The sequence below is a fragment of the Micromesistius poutassou genome (genome assembly GCF_964030765.1).
Source record: "Micromesistius poutassou genome assembly, chromosome: 3".
Lineage (NCBI taxonomy): Eukaryota > Metazoa > Chordata > Actinopteri > Gadiformes > Gadidae > Micromesistius > Micromesistius poutassou.
Window position 1 is genome coordinate 4,694,462 of NC_140273.1, and position 23,133 is coordinate 4,717,594.

Consider the following 23,133-nt stretch of genomic DNA (forward strand, 5'->3'; position numbering starts at 1 on the left):
CCGACCGGCAACACATACAGTAATGAAGGTTCCTACATGTTCTTAACAATAATAGTATTCCATTGTCATATATTTAATCTCTTAAATGAATTCAATAAGAAAACATGCAAACATTCGACGCGTATCAAGATCCGATAATAATTATTATTTAAAAAAATGTCAGCGGCAATGTTTTGGTGCAACATTTACATATGTCATTTCCGGTCTATTTTTTGATATGCTAAACCTTTTGGGAGCAACAATGAATAACTCTGGTATTTATGCGGTGGTTCGAACATAGTTATTCTATTGTGCCAATTTCCCCCATACAATAGGTGTTAATTTGCCCCTAAACTTCTATTCACTTTGCTTTTGTAAATAATCCCCCCAGTCCGTGCCAGTGTTTTGTCAGTGATAAACTAGAGGCAGCGTTTCAACATCTTCTAGAAGATCGGGTGTGAGACAGCAGCAGCCGTCTGCATGGTGGTGGATAATATGTCTGCAGCGGACAGTAGAGAGGTGGAGATGCCGGCGGAGGCGCTCGGTCGACGGGTGTCCTGCGAGGGAGAGCGAGGCACGGTGCGCTACGTGGGAGCGGTCCCTCCGACAGCAGGTATACACGGGGTCGGTGTGATAAGATCCACTGAACTAATGACACGTCCACCTCCAACTTCATCACATTGAAGCCGACAGAGTTCAGAAAGGACAGTACTTTTGATATTGTATTTCATACGGTCATACAGAATCCAGTTCTATGCTCTACATACAGTAACTAGGGATGAAGCAGTGATGTGTGTGTGTGTGTGTGTGTGTGTGTGTGTGTGTGTGTGTGTGTGTGTGTGTGTGTGTGTGTGTGTGTGTGTGTGTGTGTGTGTGTGTGTGTGTGTGTGTGTGTGTGTGTGTGTGTGTATCAGGGCCGTGGCTGGGCGTGGAGTGGGACAATTCGGAGCGTGGGAAACACGACGGCAGCCATGAGGGTGTCAAGTACTTCACCTGCAGGTAGTCCTGACCCCTGTCCCTTCCGCCCTGACCCAGTGCAGTCTATCAGAGTGTGAGTTGTATTGCCTGTGCTCAGACACCCCACGGGGGGGTCCTTCGTGCGGCCCAAGAAGGCCTCCTTCGGGGTGGACTTCATGAGCGCCATACGGGACCTCTACCAGTTCAACGAGCAGGAGGTGTTTAGTCAGAAGACCACCATCTCTTCCAAGACAGTGGAGGTCTCTGGCTTCACCAAGAACAGGTAGGAAGAAATAAACTCTAATGGTATATATATACACACACACACACACACACACACACACACACACACACACACACACACACACACACACACTCTCTATAGATGACATCCCACTCTATAGAGATGATGTCATGTTTGACATGTTTGCAGAGCCGACAGTCTCGCGGTGGTCTCTCTGAGGCAGCGGGAGGTCAGCAGTCCTGGACCCGGCGACCAGATCCGGACCTTCATGCCCGGTATCCTTCTCATTGTCTTGTTGTTTCTGTGACCCATCTCCCTCCTGGGATGTATATATATTTTTTTTTCTGCACTATTTATTATTTATTACTTTTTGTACGTTATTAGATTTGTATTTTCATATTCTACATGTGTATGCACTGGGAAGGAGATGCTTTCAATCTCATTGTACTATGTATAGTGACAATAAAAGGCATTCATTCAGTCATAAATAGTTTATCATCTTATCTTCAGTCTGAAGTGGTCCAGACCCCTTTACCCCTGGGTTTGGCATGTTGTGCTCTCCCCAGCGTGTTATTAGCGTGTTCTAGTGTATACCTTAGCATGTGTTGCTCTCCTTAGTGTACTGTTAGCGTGTTATAGTGTATACCTTGGTGTATGGTGCTCTCCCTAGCGTGTTGTTAGCGTGTTCTAGTGTATACCATGGCGTGTGGTGCTCTCCCTAGCGTGTTGTTAGCGTGTTCTAGTGTATACCATGGCGTGTGGTTCTCTCCCTAGCGTGTTCTTAGCGTCTGAATACCTTGGCGTGTTGCACTCTCTTTAGCGTGTGAATACCTTGGCGCGTTGTACTCTCCTTAGCGTGTTGTAGATGTGAAATCTCTGGACCTGTGTGGGAACCTCCTGTCCAGCTGGGAGAACGTGGCGGAGATCACGGAGAACATGGAGCACCTGAAAGAGCTGCTGCTCAGGTAGGGTGGTGGGGTGGTGGGAAGGGTTGTGTGTTTCTGGTCACCTGACTCTAACCAATCCTCTAATTCCTGTCTCTCTCTAAGCCACAACCGCCTGTCGCTGACCTCCGAACCCATGTCTCTAAGCCACGCCTTCTCCAGCCTGACCGTGCTATCCCTGGCCAGCTGTCAGCTCACCTGGACGCAGGTACGGCCAGGCCCTCACACCATGATGTCACAGTGAATCACTGTTGTCTAATGATTCACTTATCTCAGTAAATGTACTTCATTAGAACGGCATAGCATATCATAACACCATTTACTATATGTCATTTGTATAAAATTGAACTTGAAAATATTATGGACATATTTAATAATGGATGATTCCTAAATTAATGATCTGCTCTTTGACTCTCAGGTGCTCCAGTGCGCCCCCATGTGGCCACGGCTGGAAGAGCTCTATGTCGCAGAGAACGACATCACAGAAATCAGCAGGTGGGCTGTTTGGTGGATTCTATCTATACCCCCAGTGAACTGGTTAGAAGCTGGCTTGAAGCTGGTTAGAAGCTAATACGAAGCGGGTTAGAGGCTGGTTTAAAGGCTGGTTAGAAGCTGGTAAGAACCTGGTTAATAGCTGGTTAGAAGGTGTTTCACGGATGTAACAATGACCTGCTGCCCATCTTCCTTGAAGGCCGCTGGATGTCCTGCAGGACCTGAGAGTGCTTGACCTGTCCAATAACTCATTAGTACAAGACAGCGTCCTCAGCCTGGCTTACCTGCCCAGGTATGTACCAATTTCCCATTCCACCTGCCCAGGTATGTACCAATTACACCTGCCCAGGTATGTACCTGGGATGATACCTCACCTATGATTAGAAGATGCTTAACCTACCTTAATGACGTTGTCGTCCTAGGCTGGAGAACCTGAACTTGTCCACGACGGAGCTGTCTGGTCTGCAGTTCCATGACGTTACTCCTGGTAGCTAAACATCCGTAGCCTTTATTTACCGCTGTTAGCATCTCCGTAGCCTGTATATTCAGTTTGCATCTCCATTACCTTTTTGTACTTTTTTTTGGCATTTCAATAGCCCACGTTCCTCTGTAGCCTTTATTAACCTCTGTGACCGTAGAAGCTAGACTCAATATGGCAGGATAAGCATGACCCTTGACCCCTTTCCTTCATAGAGGGTAAGACCGGGATGTTTATCGCCCTGAAGGTTCTCATCTTGAACCACAACAACATAGCTCAGGTACACACACACACACACACACACACACACACACACACACACACACACACACACACACACACACACACACACACACACTGACACACTGACACACTGAGTCTCTGTCTCCCTCTAGTGGTCAGCGGTGAATGAGCTGGCTAAGCTACAGAGCCTGGTGGAGCTTTCCTTTCGCCACAACAACCAGCTGACCAACGACCTCACGCCTCAGACAGCCAATCAGCTCATCATAGCCAAGCTCCCCCAATTGGCCGTCCTCAACAAGAGTCGGGTTGGTAGAAACTGGCCCGGACCGGTTTAGCACTTGAACTGGTTGCAATGGGTTTAAATATAGTTGAAACTGGTTTGCATGTGGTTTTAAATGTTGTGTACGTGTTCCCATGGTGACGGGCAGGTGCTCCCAGAGGACCGCCGGGGGGCGGAGCTCGACTACATCAAGTCGTTCGGACTGGAGTGGCTGGCGTCTGGAGGGAACCGGGACCCTGCGGAGAACCGGCCCAGCGCCGCCTTCACCTGCACGCACCCCCGCTACCTGCCCCTCATCGAAAGTACACCTCAGAGAAATAACATTACATAGCGGAATAGCTCAGAAATAACATCTCCATACCGAGCAACTTAGAAATAACATCTCAAGAATATCACAAGAAATAGAAATAACGTGTGTGTGTGTGTGTGTGTGGCCCAGAGTACGGAGCTCCAGAGGAAGGAGAACTCAAGAAGCAGACGCCATTCGCTCTGAAGAATCAGCTGATCAGTTAGTCCCCGCCCCCTTCCTTCACCTCGACACCCAATTTACCAATTAATTTATGTGATAGAGATTTAAATGAATATCCATTAATATACATTTATCTCCTCTAACCTCTCTCTCCTCTCACCTGTTTCTCCTCTTACCTGTCTCCCTGTTCCTCCTCTCCCTGTCTCTCCTCTCGCTCCTCTCACCTGTCTCTCCTCTCACCTGTCCATCCTCTCCCTCCTCTCACCTGTCTGTCCTCTCCCTGTCTCTCCTCTCCCTCCTCTCACCTGTCTGTCCTCTCCCTGTCTCTCCTCTCACTCCTCTCACCTGTCTCTCCTCTCACCTGTCTCTCCTCTCACCTGTCTCTCCAGGTGTGACCATTGTCTGTCCAGAGGAGGCGGGGCGTCTTCCCGTGGTTAAGAAGCTACCAGGTGCAACAGGAAATGCTTTGTCTGCTGTAGTACTAAGCAGAGGCAATTTAGCTCACTAGCCGCTAACTAGTGGCTTCACAGTAGCTTAGGAGCGCAAACTAGCTGCTACATGGCAGCTAACTAGCATCTTACTAGCTGATAACTTAAACTAGCAGTAGTGGTTAACTAGCAGCTAACTTACACCCAAGCTGCAGTGGCTTACTAGTGGTTAACTAGCAGCTGACTTACACCTAAGCAGCGGCTAACAAGTGGCTAGCCACTAGTCTCACAAATCAGACAAATCAGATAAAATCGATATCTAAAGTCTGATGGCAGACGAGCTCAGATCTGGGTGAAGGGGTCGTTTCTCTCTCTTTTGCTTCATATCTGTGCCGACCAATCATGTACTTGGAGGCGGGACCTGTAAGCGGGTAATTGGGGAAGGCACTCGGCCAGCGGTCTTAGACGAATAAAGTCTCACAGGATTCAGATCAATGTGGTCAATGTGAAGGGTGTGAATGGGAAAGGGAAGTCTGGGGCCCCCTGCTTGAGCTGCTGCCGACCCGACCCCGGATAAGCGGATGAGGATGAGGATTCAGATCCACACGGTGTAGATTGGCCACTGTATAAATACACGTTTTAAAGTCCCCTTCTGAAGCTCGTCCACTCACAAAATGAGTTTTATTCATAGAATATCACCAAGGAAGCAGGAGGCATGGTGTGACTCACTACTACCTAGTGGCTAACTAGCAGCTAGCTGACGGTTCTCCTGCTCCTCCAGACTCCATGACGGTGCAGAAGGTGAAGGGTCTTCTGTCCAGGCTGCTCAAAGTCCCCGGAGCAGCAATCACACTGACCTACACGGGGCCCAAGGTACTCTCTCTCTCTCTCTCTCTCTCTCTCTCTCTCTCTCTCTCTCTCTCTCTCTCTCTCTCTCTCTCTCTCTCCCACCTACCTACCTGGTGTGTTAATACCAGGCGTGTGTGTGTGTGTGGTTCTCCAGATGAACGGGTCTGAGGTGGACCTGGACAATGACCTGAAGCCGCTCCAGTTCTATTCCATAGAGAACGGAGACTCCCTGCTGGTCCGCACGACATGACCTTCGACCCCCCCTGGGCCAGAACCGCATGATGGTGGGGTCAGGAGGTTTAGGACTGGAAACACACCCAGAACCCGCTACAGCCACGTCTAAATGCTTTGTCTTCCCTGCCTTACACTCAAACAGACCATAATAAACACTCTTCAACTGTCCATAAACAAACTGCGTTGGAGTGAATTCATTCATGTGTCCATCAGACAACATCAGGCTCCTCAGTGATTTCATCACCCTTTCTAAGTTCTCTTAAGAATTTTTTATTTTATTTTTTTAAACTCCTTTGATTGGTGTTTTTCCACAATATGAAAAGCAGTTCCTGAAACTGTTGTTTGTTAGCAGACATACAAAGAATAGAGAGAGATATACACACAAAGTACATACAAACAAGACATAACAATATATACATGCAAAATGTTTATGATAAAAAAAAAAATATATGTATATAGACCCCAACCCCGACTATGTTGTTGTTGTTTTTTTTACAAAAAACAGTTTAAAAATACATGTGTATTAAGTGTTAAAATACAGAATAATTACTGCTAGTGCTACAGATTAATATTGGCTAGTCAAAGGAGCAGGATTAAAAGGAAAATAATAAAGAATTTCAGTAGCTTTTTGAGAACTGTTCAGCCGTGACAGTCCATGCCAGCTCGTGCTGTAGGGGGCGACAGAGTTTCCCGCCTGTTCTCTCCGGAAAAACGAGCGTCTGGCGGGCTGATTCAAAACAAAGATGGAGGTATCCGGAGCGCTGCAGTTTCTCCGCCTAAACAACCTAAACTCAGGTACAATTAAAGAGTTAATTATGGAACAGTTTATTAAACTAAACTCGATTTGAGTTGGACAGTCGATTAAACTAAACCCAGGGACACATTACACAGTTTACACAACTATTTATGTGTGCAAATGCTTAGTGTTTAGCCAGGGACCAATAATACATTCGACTTATTATCCACACTGTAGCTGTCTGGTTTTGGGTTTGCCTGCAAACAAAAACTAACAGCTCTGATGAGATCGTCCATTCAACATTACTAACATGCTATACTCAACGTGACAATAAATCATTAAAGAGATACCAGTTAGAAGCTAACGTTGTGCAATAGAGCCTGTCTGTTATAGTCAATACAGAGACGGGTCATGAAGAAGCAGGTTAGGGTTGCGCAGTACAGAGACAGGTCATTAAGGAGCCGGTAGGGGTTAGACAGTACAGGGACAGGTCATTATGGAACAGGTAGGGGTTAGGCAGTACAAGCACCGGTCATTAAGGAGCAGGTATGGGTCAAGTAAAAGTAAGTAGTGAGCTGTTGTCAATTAAACTGTGGTGTCCAGTGTGGGTCGAGGTGTTATGGGATTATGAGTTTACGGAGGTGGAACCACTGGATGCCACCATAGAAGAAGAGATCAGTCTGGGTGGAATCAAGGCCTTCACCCGGCTGTACAGCTGCCTGCTGCCCTACGCCTCTGACCAGCGGGACGACTCAGTCCAGGTAAGGGAGGTGTGTGTGTGTGTGTGTGTGTTAGTAGTAATGTGTGTGTGTGTGTGTGTGTGTGTGTGTGTGTGTGTTAGCAGGAGTGTGTGTTAGTTACGGTCCACCACCTGTTCCCTCCAGACCGTGTGGGAGGAGCTGGGGAGCAGTGGGGGGTCCACCAGGAGTCTGGTGGCCCTGTTGGCCTACCTGGTGCTGAAGGGGCGGAGCAATGGAGCCTCCGCCCACCAGAGAACCACCGCCCTGCAGGCCGCCTCCCTCTACCTACTGCTGCTGGGGGTGCCTGGTGAGACCACCTCATCCTGCACCTCCTCCATCTACTACACCACCACCACCTCCAACACCTCCACCATCTACTACAGCACCACCATCTCCAACACCTCCACCATCTACTACAGCACCACCATCTCCAACACCTCCACCATCTACTACAGCACCACCACCTCCTCCATCTACTACACCACCTTCTACACCTCAACCAATCATTCACCATCACCACCTCCTCCATCTACTACACCTCCACCATCTTCATCAACATCAACACCTCCTAAATCTCCACCATCTACTACACCTCCACCACCTTCTACACCTCCACCATCTACTACACCGCCACCACCACCTCCTCAATCTCCTCCATCTACTACACCACCACCACCTCCTACACCTCCACCATCTACTACACCACCACCTTCTACACCTCCACAGCTTTCACCTCCTCCTCCACCTTCCTCCACCTCCACATTCATCATCACTACTAAACAATGAGGCCCTTTATGTTAAACTCAGTGTGTTTTTAATGTTTCTCATGTTTCTGTGCTGTGATCGGACAGTAGCGGTTAGTTAATGTATTCTGTGCTGTGATTGGACAGTAGAGGTTAGTTAATGTATTCTATGCTGTGATTGGACAGTAGAGGTGAGTTGATGTATTCTGTGCTGTGATTTGACAGTAGAGGTTAGTTAATGTATTCTGTACTGTGATTGGACAGTAGAGGTGAGTTATTGTATTCTCTATGATTGGACAGTAGACGTTAATGTATTCTGTGCTGTGATTGGACAGTAGATGTTGACGGTGTGCTTCTCTGCTCCAGGGAGCATTGCCAACCAGATGTTCCACCAGGTGTTGTTTGACACCTGCTCAGACCTGCCGTCTCACTGCTGGCCACAGGACTCCACCAAGAAACGCAAGAAAGATGCAGCGAAGGGCAGCCAGGCTGACGGAAAGCGCTCCAAACCTCCACGCAAAGACCACAACGAGGTCAGACCCAGGAACCCACACTGTACCTTACCTGACCCCTTTATGGAGGAAGTGACCTCGTCTCTTACTCTTTGTAATGCACTGTGGCGGTAAAATGATACAAAGGAAACCCATATGTGACATTGAGCTGCTAGTTGGGTAGCTCTTGGCTAACAGTGCTCCCTCCCCCAGGTGGACGCGGAGGAGGAGCACGAGGAGGAGGAGGAGGAGGTCCACCTGTCAGCCAAGGACCTGGTGAACATCAGAGACGGAGTGGTGCTCCTGGTCCAGAGTCTCCTCCGACTCCTCAAAACCCTCTCCCTCAAAGACAAACGACAGAGTGCTATCAACTGTACCCAGGTACCGCTAACACGCCCAGCTAGCCCACCATTCAGTGGTCTCTCATCATTGATTATTGATTAATGATGAACAAATTGCTCTCTGTCTCCTTCAGATCTTCACTAAGCTGGTTTACTTTGAGCCAGTCCAAGGACAACTGAGGTTCTCTGCTCAACAGTGAGTTACTGTTGGGGGGCGTGGCCACAGGGTCAACACTCTCATATGGTTAGGTGTGTGTGTGTGTGTGTGTGTGTGTGTGTGTGTGTGTGTGTGTGTGTGTGTGTGTGTGTGTGTGTGTGTGTGTGTGTGTGTGTGTGTGTGTGTGTGTGTGTGTGTGTGTGTGTGTGTGTGTGTGTGTGTGTTCTGTACCCAGCACAATGAAGCGCCTAGCTGCTGAACTCTCCTGTCACGGTCGTCAGATCACACCCATATTACATTATGTGTGGCATGTTAATGTGTGTGTGTTGAGTATGGTAATATATGTGTGTGTGTGTCTGTGGCATGTTAATGTGTGTGTGTTGAGTATGGTAATATGTGTGTTGAGTATGGTTATATGTGTGTGTGTGTGTTCCTCAGGGATGTGTCCAGGCTGAAGAGCTTACCTGAGATGGCCTTCTGTGGTCTCCACCTGCTCCTCTCCCAGTACCACGGAGACCAGAAGGAGGTAGGACATCCCAACCCAATCCCATCCCATAAGTCTCTGATGCTGGGATATCAGTCTGTTGCTTATTCTGTTACTATGGACTATTACTACTATGATTACTACTATTTACCACTACTATTCCTACTATTACTATTACTATTTATTACTACTATAACTTACTACTATAAAGTCTTTCAGCAGAAGCTTTTTTCAAGTGTGTGTGTGTGTGTGTGTGTGTGTGTGTGTGTGTGTGTGTGTGTGTGTGTGTGTGTGTGTGTGTGTGTGTGTGTGTGTGTGTGTGTGTGTGTGTGTAGAGCTTGAGGAGAATCTTCCATAGGCTCCTCTATGTGATCCTGATGATGAGCAAGGCCAACAGAGGAAGACCCACCCCCCTTGTGACATCGCAGATTGTCGTGGCCGCCCGTAGCCACGCCCTCCAGTTTGTCTGGTACACATCGCTTCATGCTGCAGAGTTCATAATCTCTCTCTCCCAGTGTGCCGGTTTTAAGTGTGTGTGTGTGTGTGTGTGTGTGTGTGTGTGTGTGTGTGTGTGTGTGTGTGTGTGTGTGTGTGTGTGTGTGTGTGTGTGTGTGTGTGTGTGTGTGTGTGTGTGTGTGTGTTTAGTCACCTGGTTGAGGAGATGAAGGAGACCGCCCTGCCTTTCGTGCAGATCCTCCTGCAACACATCTGTTTCCAGGTCAGAGGCCAAACCACTCACACTAAATCTCATGTATACCTATAAGATAGAGCCAAATTCACATGCCCAGGGCTACACCTATTAGATCCAGATACATTCCTGTTTACATCTATCAGATAGATCCAGATTCACTCCTGTCAGATAGATCCAGGTTCACTTCTGTTTACACCTATCAGATAGATCCAGATTATAGAACTTTATTAGTACATCCACCCGGTGCCCTGGCTGTCCTAGTCCCTAGATTCACTCCTGTTTACACCTATCAAATAGATCCATATTTGCTTCTGTTTACACCTATCGTATAGATCCAGATCCATTCCTATCATATAGATCCAGATCCATTCCTATCAGATAGATCCAGACTCACTCCTGTCAAATAGATCCAGGTTCTCTCCTGTTTACACCTATCAGATAGATCCAGATTCATTCCTATGGAACTTTATTAGTACATCCACTGGTTGTCCTAATAAAGTTCGATCTATTCAGATGGTGGAGAAGAATGAGTACCGTTTCCATGGCTCCCAAGCGGTGGGCGTGCTGGTGGCTCTGTTGCCCAGTGAGGACTACGCCTCCTTCGTCAAGTGGCTCTCTGGATACTCCAGACATGCCAAGGTAGCACCACCCATCGACTCCACCCACACCCTCCAAGGTAACACCACCTCCACCTTTGGAGATGGTGTAAATAATGCAAATATCGGCCAATAATGTTGGCCGGCCGATATATATGGGTTGATCACTAATGATTATGCTGTATGTTATGTTAGATGGTGTACCGTCTGTTTGCGGTGGACGTGGTGATGGTGCTGCTGCAGCAGCCGGAGAGAGCTGCGGTCCTGGGTGGAGCGGCGGAGGTGGGGGTCCTCCTGCCACACCGCTACCTGGTGCAGAGCCTGCTGTTTGGCCGCCGCACTGACTCCTCCCCCACCGTGCGTGGCCACGCCCTCTCCTGCCTGGCCCAGGTCCTGGAGATGCCCTCCCTTAACGCCTCCCGTGCCGTGCAGGACCTCTTCACCACCTGTATGTACTCTCCTACATCTATTTTATATTTATATATATATATATATACATACACTGTGTGTCTTTTATATACAGCAGTCCTAATTGTGTGTGTGTGTGTGTGTGTGTGTGTGTGTGTGTGTGTGTGTGTGTGTGTGTGTGTGTGTGTGTGTGTGTGTGTGTGTGTGTGTGTGTGTGTGTGTGTGTGTGTGTGTGTGTGTGTGTGTAGCTGGGATCAGCACGGTCCTGGAGGGAGATTCCACTGAAGGTACTCAACTTAACGCTTCAATGACATGTCTCATCGCTTTAATCTGTACCAGGGCTTCCTAGTCCATCAGATGGGAGGACTGAGAGCTGGTGATTCTAGGTTGTTCTAGTGTGTCATTGGCTGAGAGCTGGTGTGTCTAGGTTGTTCTAGCGTGTGATTGGCTGAGAGCTGCTGTGTCTAGGTTGTTCTGGCTTGTGATTGGCTGAGAGCTGCTGTGTCTAGGTTGTTCTAGTGTGTGATTGGCTGAGAGCTGGTGTGTCTAGGTTGTTCTAGCATGTGATTGGCTTAGAGCTGGTGTGTCTAGGTTGTTCTAGCATGTGATTGGCTTAGAGCTGGTGTGTCTAGGTAGTTCTAGCGTGTGATTGGCTGAGAGCTGGTGTGTCAAGGAGCTCTAGCGTTTGATTGGTTGATCTCAGGAACGTTTGGCGGCCAGCAGACCCAGAAGACGTATCGCACGCTGCCCTTTAAGACGTTGGAGATCACCAGCACTGGGGACCCCACCGGCTACGAAGGTAACCCTGAAATAACCTTTACTAGCACTAACCTTTAGTATCACTAACCTTTACCATCACTAACCATTACCATCACTTACCTAGACTGTCGCTAACCTTTAGTATCACTAAACTTTACCATCACTTCCTTTACTATCACTAACCTAGACTGTCACTAACCTTTACCATCACTAACCTTTACTATCACTAACCTATGGTATCACTAACCTTTACTATCACTAAACTTGACTACCACTAAGCTCTACCGTCACTAACCTTTACTGTCACTAACCTTTACCGTCACTAACCTTTACCGTCATTAACCTTTACCGTCACTAACCTTGACTACCACTAACCTTTACCATCACTTACCTATGCTAAAGTAAGTGCATATTTAAAGAGGTTCCTCCATCTTGTCTTCTTCCATCGAACATAATTGCGTTTTCCACAACAAAACTCATGGACAATGTTAGAGAGAAACAAACGGCATGTAACATGTTAACACATGCTTCTAACATGTATCATGTTAAAGAAGCATGTATAACCGGTGTCTGTTAACATGTGTGTTAACATTGTGCACACGTGTAAAGACGTGTGTTAAAATATGTGAACTATGTTAGCATGTGTGTTAACATGTCTAAGTGTGTTAACATGTTCCGGTGTTCCCCAGCTAAAGAGAACCTGGCCCTGCTAATGAGACGTGTGGCCGACTGCAAGACGGGCGTCAGGAAGTCTGCTCTGCAGGTGACAGAGTCAAACTTTACTTAACTAACTGGGCTGTACGTTATTAGTACTCTTATTTTGGTGTTCCCTCGCTTAGCATGGAAAGCCTACAATAACATGTATGCTAGCCAGATATGTTTACTAATTATGATAAATATTATTATTATTAGATTAAGTTTTAATTGCTTAGGATAAAGATTTTAAAGTCAATCAAATATAAAGTACATAAGATACCTATCAAATCCTTCAAACAGTGGAGGGAAACCCGGTGAGCCAATAGGAACCTCATTGTCGTTCAAGAAACCTCCTGATCCAATAGAAAGCTGGCTGTAGTTCAAGAAACCTCCTGATCCAATAGGAAGCTGGCTGTAGTTCAAGAAAACTTCAAAGCCAATAGGAACAGTTGTAGGCCGTTATGATTGGAGGAGAACCAAGAAATCTGACCTTTTGACCTCTGTTCCAGGCCATCCTTGCCTTGCTGAAACACGGGGTCATTCCCATGACGACGGAGAACTTGTCGGTGTTGTCAGACCGCTGCCGCGACCCCGCCCTGTCTGTCAAGAAGAAGGCCCTGCAGTGTCTGGGGGAGCTGCTTACTGTGAGTCCACCCGATAGGTTCCCTGGGAAAGCCCCCACTTAGTCGCAGATTGAGAGAACATTCTCAGAATTGAACTTTTGTAGGACGAACACATGCTCAATGATTATCTGTTGTAAGATCTGATAGCATTGATCAGAAGAGCAGCTCCACGGGAAGATGAAGCCAGACCCATGACACGCTCAACACTCCCGCAGGCCCGGCCAGAGAGCGGCGTGGTGCAGCGGGCCTGGCTGCAGGGGGTGGTCCCGGCACTGGTGGACGCTGAGAGCTCGGTCCAGGAGAAGGCTCTGGAGGCCCTGGAAGAGACCCTCCTCTGCCAGGTCAAAGGTTACTCCCCCCAGCGCCACCTCGACACCCCCCAGAGGCTGGCCTGGGACCTGCTCGGTCTGCTCTGCTACGACTGTCCAGAGCTCAGGTAGGAAGAATTACAAAGAAATGAAAATGAATCTGAATGAAGGACCATACGGAGTGTAGTGACAGATGTTGGCCAGGAAGGATTACATATAACAACTATTTACTCTCGCACAAATACTCAAATATACTACTATATAGCAATACTTCAAGGCGGAACTGATTCAACATTGAGAGCAAATGAGACCAAAACGGTCTCAGTATGAAGACGGTGAAAGAATACATTTGTAATGCAGACATTTGAATGAGAAAGCTGTGGCCGTCATGTGAGCGTGTGGTCAGCCCGGTGGGACCCCGATGCTAACCTGCCCGCCTTTATGCTCCTGCTGTGGTTCCAGCCGCTACTTCAGCCGGGCCTTCAGCGTGTGGTCCAAACAGAACAAGTTCTCCACATCCTTCTGCTCCAGTCTGCTGTCCCACACTGAGGCTGAGCACGCAGGCGGGGCCTGGCTGCTGCTGTCCCAGGTGGCCCGCTGCACCCCTAACCTGCCCCTCACACCTGTCCTACAGGCCTGGGACCACATGGTCAGGTGGGTACAGGTTAGACCCACCGGACCACATGGTCAGGTGGGTACAGGTTAGACCCACACCTCAGACCACATGGTCAGGTGGGTACAGGTTAGACCCACACCTCGGACCACATGGTCAGGTGGGTACAGGTTAGACCCACGACCTAAGGTAACAGTAAGGTCATGGTTTGGTGTGGTTACAGTAAGGTCATGGTTTGGTTTGGTGTGGTTACAGTAAGGTCATGGTTTGGGTTGGTGTGGTTACAGTAATGTCATGGTTTGGTGTGGTTACAGTAAGGTCATTGTTTGGGTTAGTATGGTTAAAGTAAGGTCATGGTTTGGGTTGGTGTGGTTATAGTAAGGTCATGGTTTGGGTTGGTGTGGTTACAGTAAGGTCATGGTTTGGGTTGGTGTGGTTACAGTAAGGTCATGGTCTCATCACTGTAATTGGATGCTCATTAATCAATCCTCTGCACCATTCCAGCACCAAGGAGGTTGCCGTGACGACATGCTGTCACATCCTCAGTGTGGTGGGAGATGTCGCAGAGTATTTTAACGAGGACACACAGAGCAGGATCGTCGGTGAGTTCTCACTCAGCTTGACTCTTTAGTCCCCGAGGACCCGTCTGTCTGTACATCACCTGTCTCTCTGATAATGACCTGTCTGTCTGTGTTCAGATGAGCTGATGTCATGGGTGAAGAGTATGGAGCTGTCTTTGGAAGTGATGAGTGCTGCCATGGAAACCTTGTTACAGCTTGGACGTAGCGAGGACATCAAACAAACACAGGTAGAACCTCCCTCTCCTCTCCTTCACCTCCTCTCCTCTCCTTCACCTCCTCTCCGTCACCTCCTCTTCCCTCCTTCACCTCCCTCTCCTCTCCTTCACCTCCCTCTCCTCTCCACCATTCCTCCATCACCTCCTCTCCTCTCCATCACCTCTCCTCCCCATCACCTCTCCCCTCCATCATCTCCTCTCCTCCCCATCACCTCCTCTCCTCTCCATCATCTCCTCTTCATCACCTCCTCTCCTCTCCATCCCCTCGTCTCGTCTCCTCTCCATAATCTACTCTTCATCACCTCCTCCACATGTGGTTTGAGTACTACAATGTGTGAACTATGATATGAACCGGGATGGACACCCATCCCTAGTCCTGGACTAGGGTCCTGATGATGTTTGTGGACACTCCAGGCCTTCCTGGGTCGCCACTGTGGAGGTCTGGTGTCTATGTGTGAGACCTACTTGGCCGGCATCCTGTTGAGCCAGACCGGGGGTCAAGACCTGGATCAGGACCTCATGGTGAGCAGGCAGTCTTGCTGTCTTTTATGATCTAGTATCATTATAATTGATTATTATAATCTATTATGGCAATACTGCTTCATGTTGTGTTATAACAGCACTGCTTGATGTTGTGTTATAACAGCACTGCTTCATGTTGTGTTATAACAGTACTGCTTCATGTTCTGTTATAACAGCACTGCTTAATGTTCTGTTATAACAGCACTGCTTCATGTGTATCTCATTGTGTGTGTGTGTGTGTGTGTGTGTGTGTGTGTGTGTGTGTGTGTGTGTGTGTGTGTGTGTGTGTGTGTGTGTGTGTGTGTGTGTGTGTGTGTGTGTGTGTGTGTGTGTGTGTGTGTGTGTGTGTGTAAGATGGTGTATCCAAAGTGTGTGTATCTGAAGTGTGTTGTTGTGTCCCCAGGTGAAACACCTGCACCTGCTGGGCGTGGCCTCGCTGCATAGCCCCGCCCATGTGGGGAAGAGGACAGTCCTGCTGGTGGAGTCCATCATGTCCTCCCAGAGAGACGCACACACTGGTACACACACCAAACACACTGGTACACACACACACACACACACACACACACACTGTTACGCGCGCGCACGCACACACACACACACACACACACACACACACACACACACACACACACACACACACACACACACACACACACACACACACACACACACACACACACACACTCTCTGTTACGCACACACACACACACACACACACTCTCTGTTACGCACACACACACACACACACACACACACACACTCTCTGTTACGCACACACACACACACACACACACACACACACACACACACACACACACACACACACACACACACACACACACACACACACACACACACACTCTGTTACACACACACACACACACACACACACACACACACACACACACACACACACACACACACACACACACACACACACACACACACACACATTCATTGGTGTGACTATCTTCTATCTTGGCTGATGCCCAGAAATCTAATCTTGATTAGATCACTAACGTGTGTGTGTGTGTTTGTCCAGGACCAGATGAGGCTCCTGAGCCTTCAACCCAAACCAGACCAAACTCTCTGCCCACCAAGGTCAGAGCCCACGGAGTCATCACACTAGGTACACACACACACACACACACACACACACACACACACACACACACACACACACACACACACACACACACACACACACACACACACACACACACACACACACACACACACACACACACCCCCACAGGGCCTCAGAGTGTGGTGCCGTCCCCCTGCAGGGCGTCTGTGTCTGCAGCACGAGGACCTGACACAGCAGTACCTGCCAGTGTTTGCACGGGAGCTGGAGGAGGGGGCGGAGCTGGCAGTCAGGAACAACCTGGTGGTCATCATGTGCGACCTGTGTGTCCGCTACACCAACATGGTGGACTGCTACATCCCCAACATCTCCTCCTGTCTCCGTGACGACCAGCAGGTCATCCGAGAGCAGACCCTCATCATGCTCACCAACCTGTTGCAGGTGAGACCCGCACCAAGGGTCATGACGACCCTCGGTTACCTTGACGACGCTGTGCCTTTCTGTGACTTGTACTGCGTTACCATGACATCGTCCGCTGCGTGTCCCTCTGGTCACAGGAGGAGTTTGTCAAGTGGAAAGGTTCGCTGTTCTTCCGCTTTGTTACCGTGCTGGTGGACCCCGTACCCGCCATCGCTAGGTAACCAGCCGACCAATCACACGAAATATACACTATTCACAATAAGGGGAGCACAGATATAAATTTTACCATTATAGACGTGCTGACCAATCACCAACTCATGTAATTAAATCAAAATCTGTCTCTTTCTCTGTGTCTCTGCCTCTCTCTCTATCTCTGTCTCTCTGTCTCTCTCTCTAGTCTGTGTGAGTACTGTCTGGTCCACCTGCTGCTGAAGAAGAACACAGCCATGTTCAGCCAGCACTTCATAGAGTGCATCTTCCACTTCAACGCCTACCACAAACACAAGGCCTACAACCACTTCCCTGAGACAGACAGGTACCCTGGGAATCTGAGTTGTCTTGAAGTGTAAATGCCATTTGGTAGACGTTTTAATGCTATGTGTCCTAAAATACCGTGAGGGTGTAGATGCTTATCATTGGTGGCCCCATGTGGAGTTAATGCCTTGCTCTACCAGTGAAGCTACACAAAGTCATATAGCATGACTCTGATTGTGTCCATGATGTCATGGCTCTGGTTGTGTAGCATGATGTCATGGCTCTGGTTGTGTTCATGATGTCAGGGCTCTGGTTGTGTAGCATGATGTCATGGCTCTGGTTGTGTCCATGATGTCATGGCTCTGGTTGTGTTCATGATGTCATGGCTGTGGTTGTGTAGCATGATGTCATGGCTCTGGTTGTGTTCATGATGTCAGGGCTCTGGTTGTGTTCATGATGTCATGGCTCTGGTTGTGTTCATGATGTCAGGGCTCTGGTTGTGTAGCATGATGTCATGGCTCTGGTTGTGTTCATGATGTCAGGGCTCTGGTTGTGTTCATGATGTCATGGCTCTGGTTGTGTTCATGATGTCAGGGCTCTGGTTGTGTTCATGATGTCATGGCTCTGGTTGTGTTCATGATGTCATGGCTCTGGTTGTGTAGCATGATGTCATGGCTCTGGTTGTGTTCATGATGTCATGGCTCTGGTTGTGTTCATGATGTCATGGCTCTGGTTGTGTTCATGATGTCATGGCTCTGGTTGTGTTCATGATGTCATGGCTCTGGTTGTGTTCATGATGTCAGGGCTCTGGTTGTGTTCATGATGTCATGGCTCTGGTTGTGTAGCATGATGTCATGGCTCTGGTTGTGTTCATGATGTCATGGCTCTGGTTGTGTTCATGATGTCATGGCTCTGGTTGTGTTCATGATGTCATGGCTCTGGTTGTGTTCATGATGTCATGGCTCTGGTTGTGTTCATGATGTCAGGGCTCTGGTTGTGTTCATGATGTCAGGGCTCTGGTTGTGTTCATGATGTCATGGCTCTGGTTGTGTTCATGATGTCATGGCTCTGGTTGTGTTCATGAAGGTTATTTTTCCGTCTTACCAGAGAGAGGACTCGCTTCTCGCTGAAGGGGCAGAGGAACCGTGAGAAGCGCTTCCGGATCTACCGCTTCCTGCTGGAGCACTTCACCGACGCACAGCGCGTCAGCATCACCACCAAGATCAACCAGACCATCCTGGGTAGGCCTCTCGCCGGAGCCTCTAGCGAGGCAGCTCTCCGGGTCTCTGTGGGAGTGAACGACGAACTGAACGAACCGTCAGCAGGTCGCTAACGCTCAGCACCGGCTCTCTCTCCTCCCAGCATGCTTCGCTGATGACGAGCTGCCTCTGGACGCGGACGGAGCGGAGATCCTGGCGGAGACCTTCAGCATCCTGAGCCTGAAGGAGCTGAAGCTGCAGACCGCCTCCTCCCCAGCGGGGGGCGCCGCGGCCGAGGAGCCGGAGGAGGAGCACCAGAACATGGCCGCGCTGCACGCCGCACAGAAGAAGGTCATCTCCCAGGTAACCATCCAGTCGTACAAGGGGGGTTTCCTAGGTAACCATACAATCGTACAGGGCGGTTTCCTAGGTAACCATCCGATCGTACAAGTGGGTTTCCTAGGTAACCATCCAATCGTACAAGGGGGTTTCCATGGTAACCAGCTGAATAGAGGGGGGGTTTCTACTAGGTAACCATCCAAACATAAAAGGTGGTTTCCTAGGTAATAAAGCATAGGAAACCATATGAGTACTATAGTAGTGCTTTAGAAGTGCAGTACAACTACTAGTTGTAAGATAGTACTAATATTGGGTAATACTGGGTGTTCCTCAGAAAGAAGGATAGTAGTGCTATACTAACCCAAGTACTATTGCAGTACTATAGTATGGTAGTTCTGTTGTATAATAATGGGTGTTCCTCAGAAAGAAGAATGATAGTACTATACTAACACTATAGTATGGTAGTACTGTAGTATAATACTGGGTGTTCTTCAGTTCCAGAAGAAGGCTTTCATGGAGAACACGGTCCCCATCATCATAGCACTGAAGAACATGCTGGAGCTCCACCGCTCCCCCGTCATCAAGGACCTCATGGCCTACCTGCAGGTACGACAGTAACCACACCGCCTGTCTGTCGGTAACCGTTACCACACCGCCTGTCTGTCGGCAACCGTTACCACACCGCCTGTCGCTAGGCAACAGTAACCACACCGCCTGTCTGTCTGCAACAGTGAACACACAGACTGTCGCTAGGCAACAGTAACCACACCGCCTGTCTGTAGGAAACAGTGACCACACCGCCTGTCGCTAGGCAACAGTAACCACACCGCCTGTCGCCAGGCAACAGTGACCACGCGGCCTGTCGCTAGGCAACAGTAACCACAACGCCTGTCGCCAGGCAACAGTGACCACACAGCCTGTCGCTAGGCAACAGTAACCATGGCGGTGTGTTCAGGTAGCCATGCAGGACCTGAGGAGTGAGGTGAAGGAGCTGTTCTCCGGAGACGAACAGCTGGCAGCAGAGCTGGCCTTCAACCTGCAGGAGAAGGAAAACCAGGCAAACCAGACGCCATGCATGGTAGGGTGACCTCAGACACACAAGAGGTGTGTGTGTGTGTGTGTGTGTGTGTGTGTGTGTGTGTGTGTGTGTGTGTGTGTGTGTGTGTGTGTGGTGGTAACTGATTTTTTGTAACCACACTTTCTCCTCCACCCCTCCTCTCTCTCTCCTCCACCCCTCCTCTCTCTCCACCCCTCCTCTCTCTCTCCTCCACCCATCCTCTCCTCTCCTCTCCTGCAGGATTCTGTGCAGAGCTCTCCTGTTCCAGCTGCAGCCAAACAGACAGCTCTCCTGCATGGATTCTCCACCCCTCAGCTTCCAAGAGACAATCACGTGCTGCTCAGCAGACTGGCCGTGACCGACAGGTGACGATCACTTTATTCACTTTTTGGGATTAATATTAGAATTAGTATTACGACTAATATTCAGCACTAGACTCGACTATATTGTTGACTAAATTAATTGTTGTGCTTCATATGTTTAAGGACAAAACAGAATACATTTTTGTGATATCATAAAATATTAGTTACCCAACTAGATATTGTTCTGTGGTCCGAAGGATTCCAATTGTGTGTGTGTGTGTGTGTGTGTGTGTGTGTGTGTGTGTGTGTGTGTGTGTGTGTGTGTGTGTGTGTGTGTGTGTGTGTGTGTGTGTGTGTGTGTGTGTGTGTGTGTGTGTGTGTGTGTGTGTGTCCATGTCCATCCACAGCCGCCAGCGTCTCCAGACTCCAGGCTCTGAGTCTGGGCGTCGACATACCCTCACTAGCTTAGCCCATCTGCAGAATACAGGTAAGTACCTGCGGGCCTCCTAGCAACCACTAGGAACCCTAACAATAGTGGAAGAATTCCTAATAAAGAGACAGGATCACATCCTGCTGAGACAGGATCACATCCTGCTGAGACAGGATCACATCTCACTGAGACAGGATCACATCTCACTGAGACAGGATCACATCTCACTGAGATAGGATCACATCTCACTGAGATAGGATCACATCTCACTGAGACAGGATCACATCTTACTGAGACAGGATCACATCTCACTGAGACAGGATCACATCTCACTGAGATAGGATCACATCCTGGTGAGATAGGATCACATCTCACTGAGACAGGATCACATCTCACTGAGACAGGATCACATCCTGCTGAGATAGGATCACATCCTGGTGAGAGGATCACATCCTGGTGAGATAGGATCACATCCTGGTGAGACAGGATCCCATAAGGAATGGATGAATTACCATATAACTGTTACCATATAACAGATTTTCTTGTGTTTGGAGAAAACATATCTAATGTTTATGCGGTACTCTTGCAGTACTCTCCAAGACCTCCAACAACCGAGCCATCAGCACACCAGTTGGTACGTAACACTGCACCATGACACCGCCAAACGCTTTGCTGTACGCTAGCCGTTAGCAGTAGCCAAGCGCCTTGCTCTATGCTAGCTGCTTGTAGTTTTCCTACTGACTTGCTCTATGCTAGCTTCTAGAAGATTTCCTACTGCTTTGCTCTATGCTAGCCGTTAGAAGTAGCCAAGTGCCTTGCTCTATGCTAGCTGCTAGTAGTAATTCTACTGCTTTGCTCTATACTAGCTGCTAGTAGTATTCTTAGGGATCTTCTTTATGCTAGCTCCTAGTAGTTTTCCTACTGCTTTGCTCTATGCTAGCCGATTGCATTTAGCCAAGCCTTGCTTTTGTAGTTGCTAGTATTTATCCCCTTTGATCTACGCTAGACCTCGCTGTGAGGCTACATCATTCTAAAGGATTAAACTGTGGTAAGAGGTAGATCCACAGCTAGCTGGAGATGGATTCATACTATTGTTCTTGAGAAGGTCTGCTAGAATATTTAGCCCCAGATGCTTTAATGTGGCCTCTTGGTTTGGTTCCAGATGTTCAATTCAACTGCACGTTCGGAGAGGCCGTCAGCGCCATCATGGAAGAGTCACAAACAAGTGAGCCACTTCCTGTCTGCATGGAAATAGTATTATCATAGAACGATCAAAGTGTTATCATAGTATTGTTCTTTTATTATCATAGTATTATAGTATTGTTATTGTATTATCATAGTGTTATCATAGTATTGTTGTAGTATGATCGTAGTATTATCATAGGGTTATTTAGAATGATCGTAGTATTGTCATAGTATGATCGTAGTATTATCACAGGGTTATCTAGAATGATCATAGTATTGTCGTAGTATTATCATAGTATTGTTTTAGTATTATCTTGGCGTTATCTCCTCATGATCTTATGTTTACTGATGCGTTCTCGTGTCTCAGGTCCTGGGAGCGACGGCAGCTTCATCCAACCCAAGCAGTAAGTCCTCCCCTCATCTTCTTTGGTACTGGCTCATTCGTATGGGTCCTGTTGAAATGGTTCTGTTGAGTTCTATAGAAGTGGTTCTGCTGGGTTCTGTTGAAATGGTTCTATTGGGTTATTTTGAAGTGGTTCCGTTGGGTTATTTTGAAGTGGTTCTGTTGGGTTCTTTGGAAGTGGTTCTGTTGACGTTTATGTTGGGTTCTGCAGAACCGGTTGTGATGGGTTCTATTAAGAGGCTGTGTTGTGTTCCAGGGCTCCAGCACCTCGTCAGTGGGACGTCCAGTCTCCTCTCCGCCCCACCAAGACCAGAACCATGAGGGGTAAACCCTAGTCTCTGCTGTTGAAAGCACCAGACCGTAACATTACAGACATGTTTATTCAACCATAGACCCAGACTGTTATATTACAGACAGGTTTATTGTATATTTCTTATTTCTTTCTTCTTTAAAATGTAATTTTGCGTCTCCTTTCCTTATTCTTGTTTTATTTTTTTTCTTACAATAAAAACAATCAAACTGAGACGTCTTGAGTTAATTGTGCAGCCTGGCTGTCATCTGTTGTTCCTCCAGGGGGCACTGTTTCATACTACGCGCCCATCGCTGTTGTGGGTGAAACACCTCTGATAATTAAACTCGTATTTCGTTTCATCCTAATCCTTGTCTGTTCCTTAATTGAACTACAATCGACCTACCGTCAGAGCAGGTTTTATGTTTTCCTGAAAACCATTACGATATATTAGTCAATACCCAATAAATCACAATATTTTAAATAGAGGCAAAGCGCTCGGCCGGTTCCGAACGGACCGTTTTCTTGTCGAGTTTCGTTACGAACTAAAATTCTCGCTTTGACGTCAGAGTAGGCTGTGCCCAGCAGAAGGCTTACACTATTTAAATGCAGACAGCACGACTACACCGGCGTCGCTGCGTCCATAT

At 48.1% G+C, this 23,133-nt stretch overlaps 2 protein-coding genes across 2 annotated transcripts; both read left to right on the forward strand.

The window, feature by feature from the left end:
- The first annotated feature begins 241 nt into the window (after positions 1-241).
- tbce (tubulin folding cofactor E) lies at positions 242-5,745 on the forward strand. The gene is made up of 16 exons (XM_084465832.1): positions 242-592; positions 894-978; positions 1,055-1,219; positions 1,370-1,455; positions 2,046-2,145; positions 2,230-2,332; positions 2,543-2,619; positions 2,816-2,908; positions 3,039-3,103; positions 3,310-3,374; positions 3,490-3,642; positions 3,766-3,919; positions 4,057-4,125; positions 4,476-4,535; positions 5,296-5,387; positions 5,518-5,745. The coding sequence occupies exons 1-16, from the start codon at positions 460-462 to the stop codon at positions 5,611-5,613; spliced, it is 1,596 nt and encodes a 531-aa protein (XP_084321958.1). The 5' UTR covers positions 242-459; the 3' UTR covers positions 5,614-5,745.
- A 595-nt stretch (positions 5,746-6,340) lies between these two features.
- On the forward strand, positions 6,341-22,688 carry ncapd3 (non-SMC condensin II complex, subunit D3; the record flags this gene model as incomplete). Its single annotated transcript, XM_084465825.1, has 35 exons — positions 6,341-6,392; positions 6,937-7,094; positions 7,218-7,380; positions 8,183-8,349; positions 8,521-8,688; positions 8,783-8,844; positions 9,244-9,331; positions 9,625-9,758; positions 9,935-10,007; positions 10,494-10,619; positions 10,772-11,024; positions 11,233-11,271; positions 11,688-11,783; positions 12,433-12,506; positions 12,949-13,083; positions 13,278-13,498; positions 13,833-14,024; positions 14,488-14,585; positions 14,682-14,791; positions 15,194-15,301; positions 15,705-15,819; positions 16,347-16,433; positions 16,591-16,829; positions 16,946-17,025; positions 17,206-17,343; positions 18,390-18,523; positions 18,645-18,844; positions 19,316-19,426; positions 19,776-19,898; positions 20,118-20,242; positions 20,587-20,666; positions 21,199-21,243; positions 21,772-21,834; positions 22,162-22,198; positions 22,454-22,688. The coding sequence occupies 35 exons, from the start codon at positions 6,341-6,343 to the stop codon at positions 22,530-22,532; spliced, it is 4,173 nt and encodes a 1,390-aa protein (XP_084321951.1). The 3' UTR covers positions 22,533-22,688.
- Positions 22,689-23,133: the final 445 nt, after the last annotated feature.

Excerpts from the sequence above, each read along its gene's own strand:
- tbce (XM_084465832.1), top strand. The coding sequence starts at position 460 with ATGGTGGTGGATAATATGTCTGCAGCGGACAGTAGAGAGGTGGAGATG. Across the intron at positions 2,620-2,815 it reads GACATCACAGAAATCAGCAG|GCCGCTGGATGTCCTGCAGG; the intron begins GTGGGCTGTTTG and ends TCTTCCTTGAAG. Across the intron at positions 4,536-5,295 it reads CGTGGTTAAGAAGCTACCAG|ACTCCATGACGGTGCAGAAG; the intron begins GTGCAACAGGAA and ends CTGCTCCTCCAG.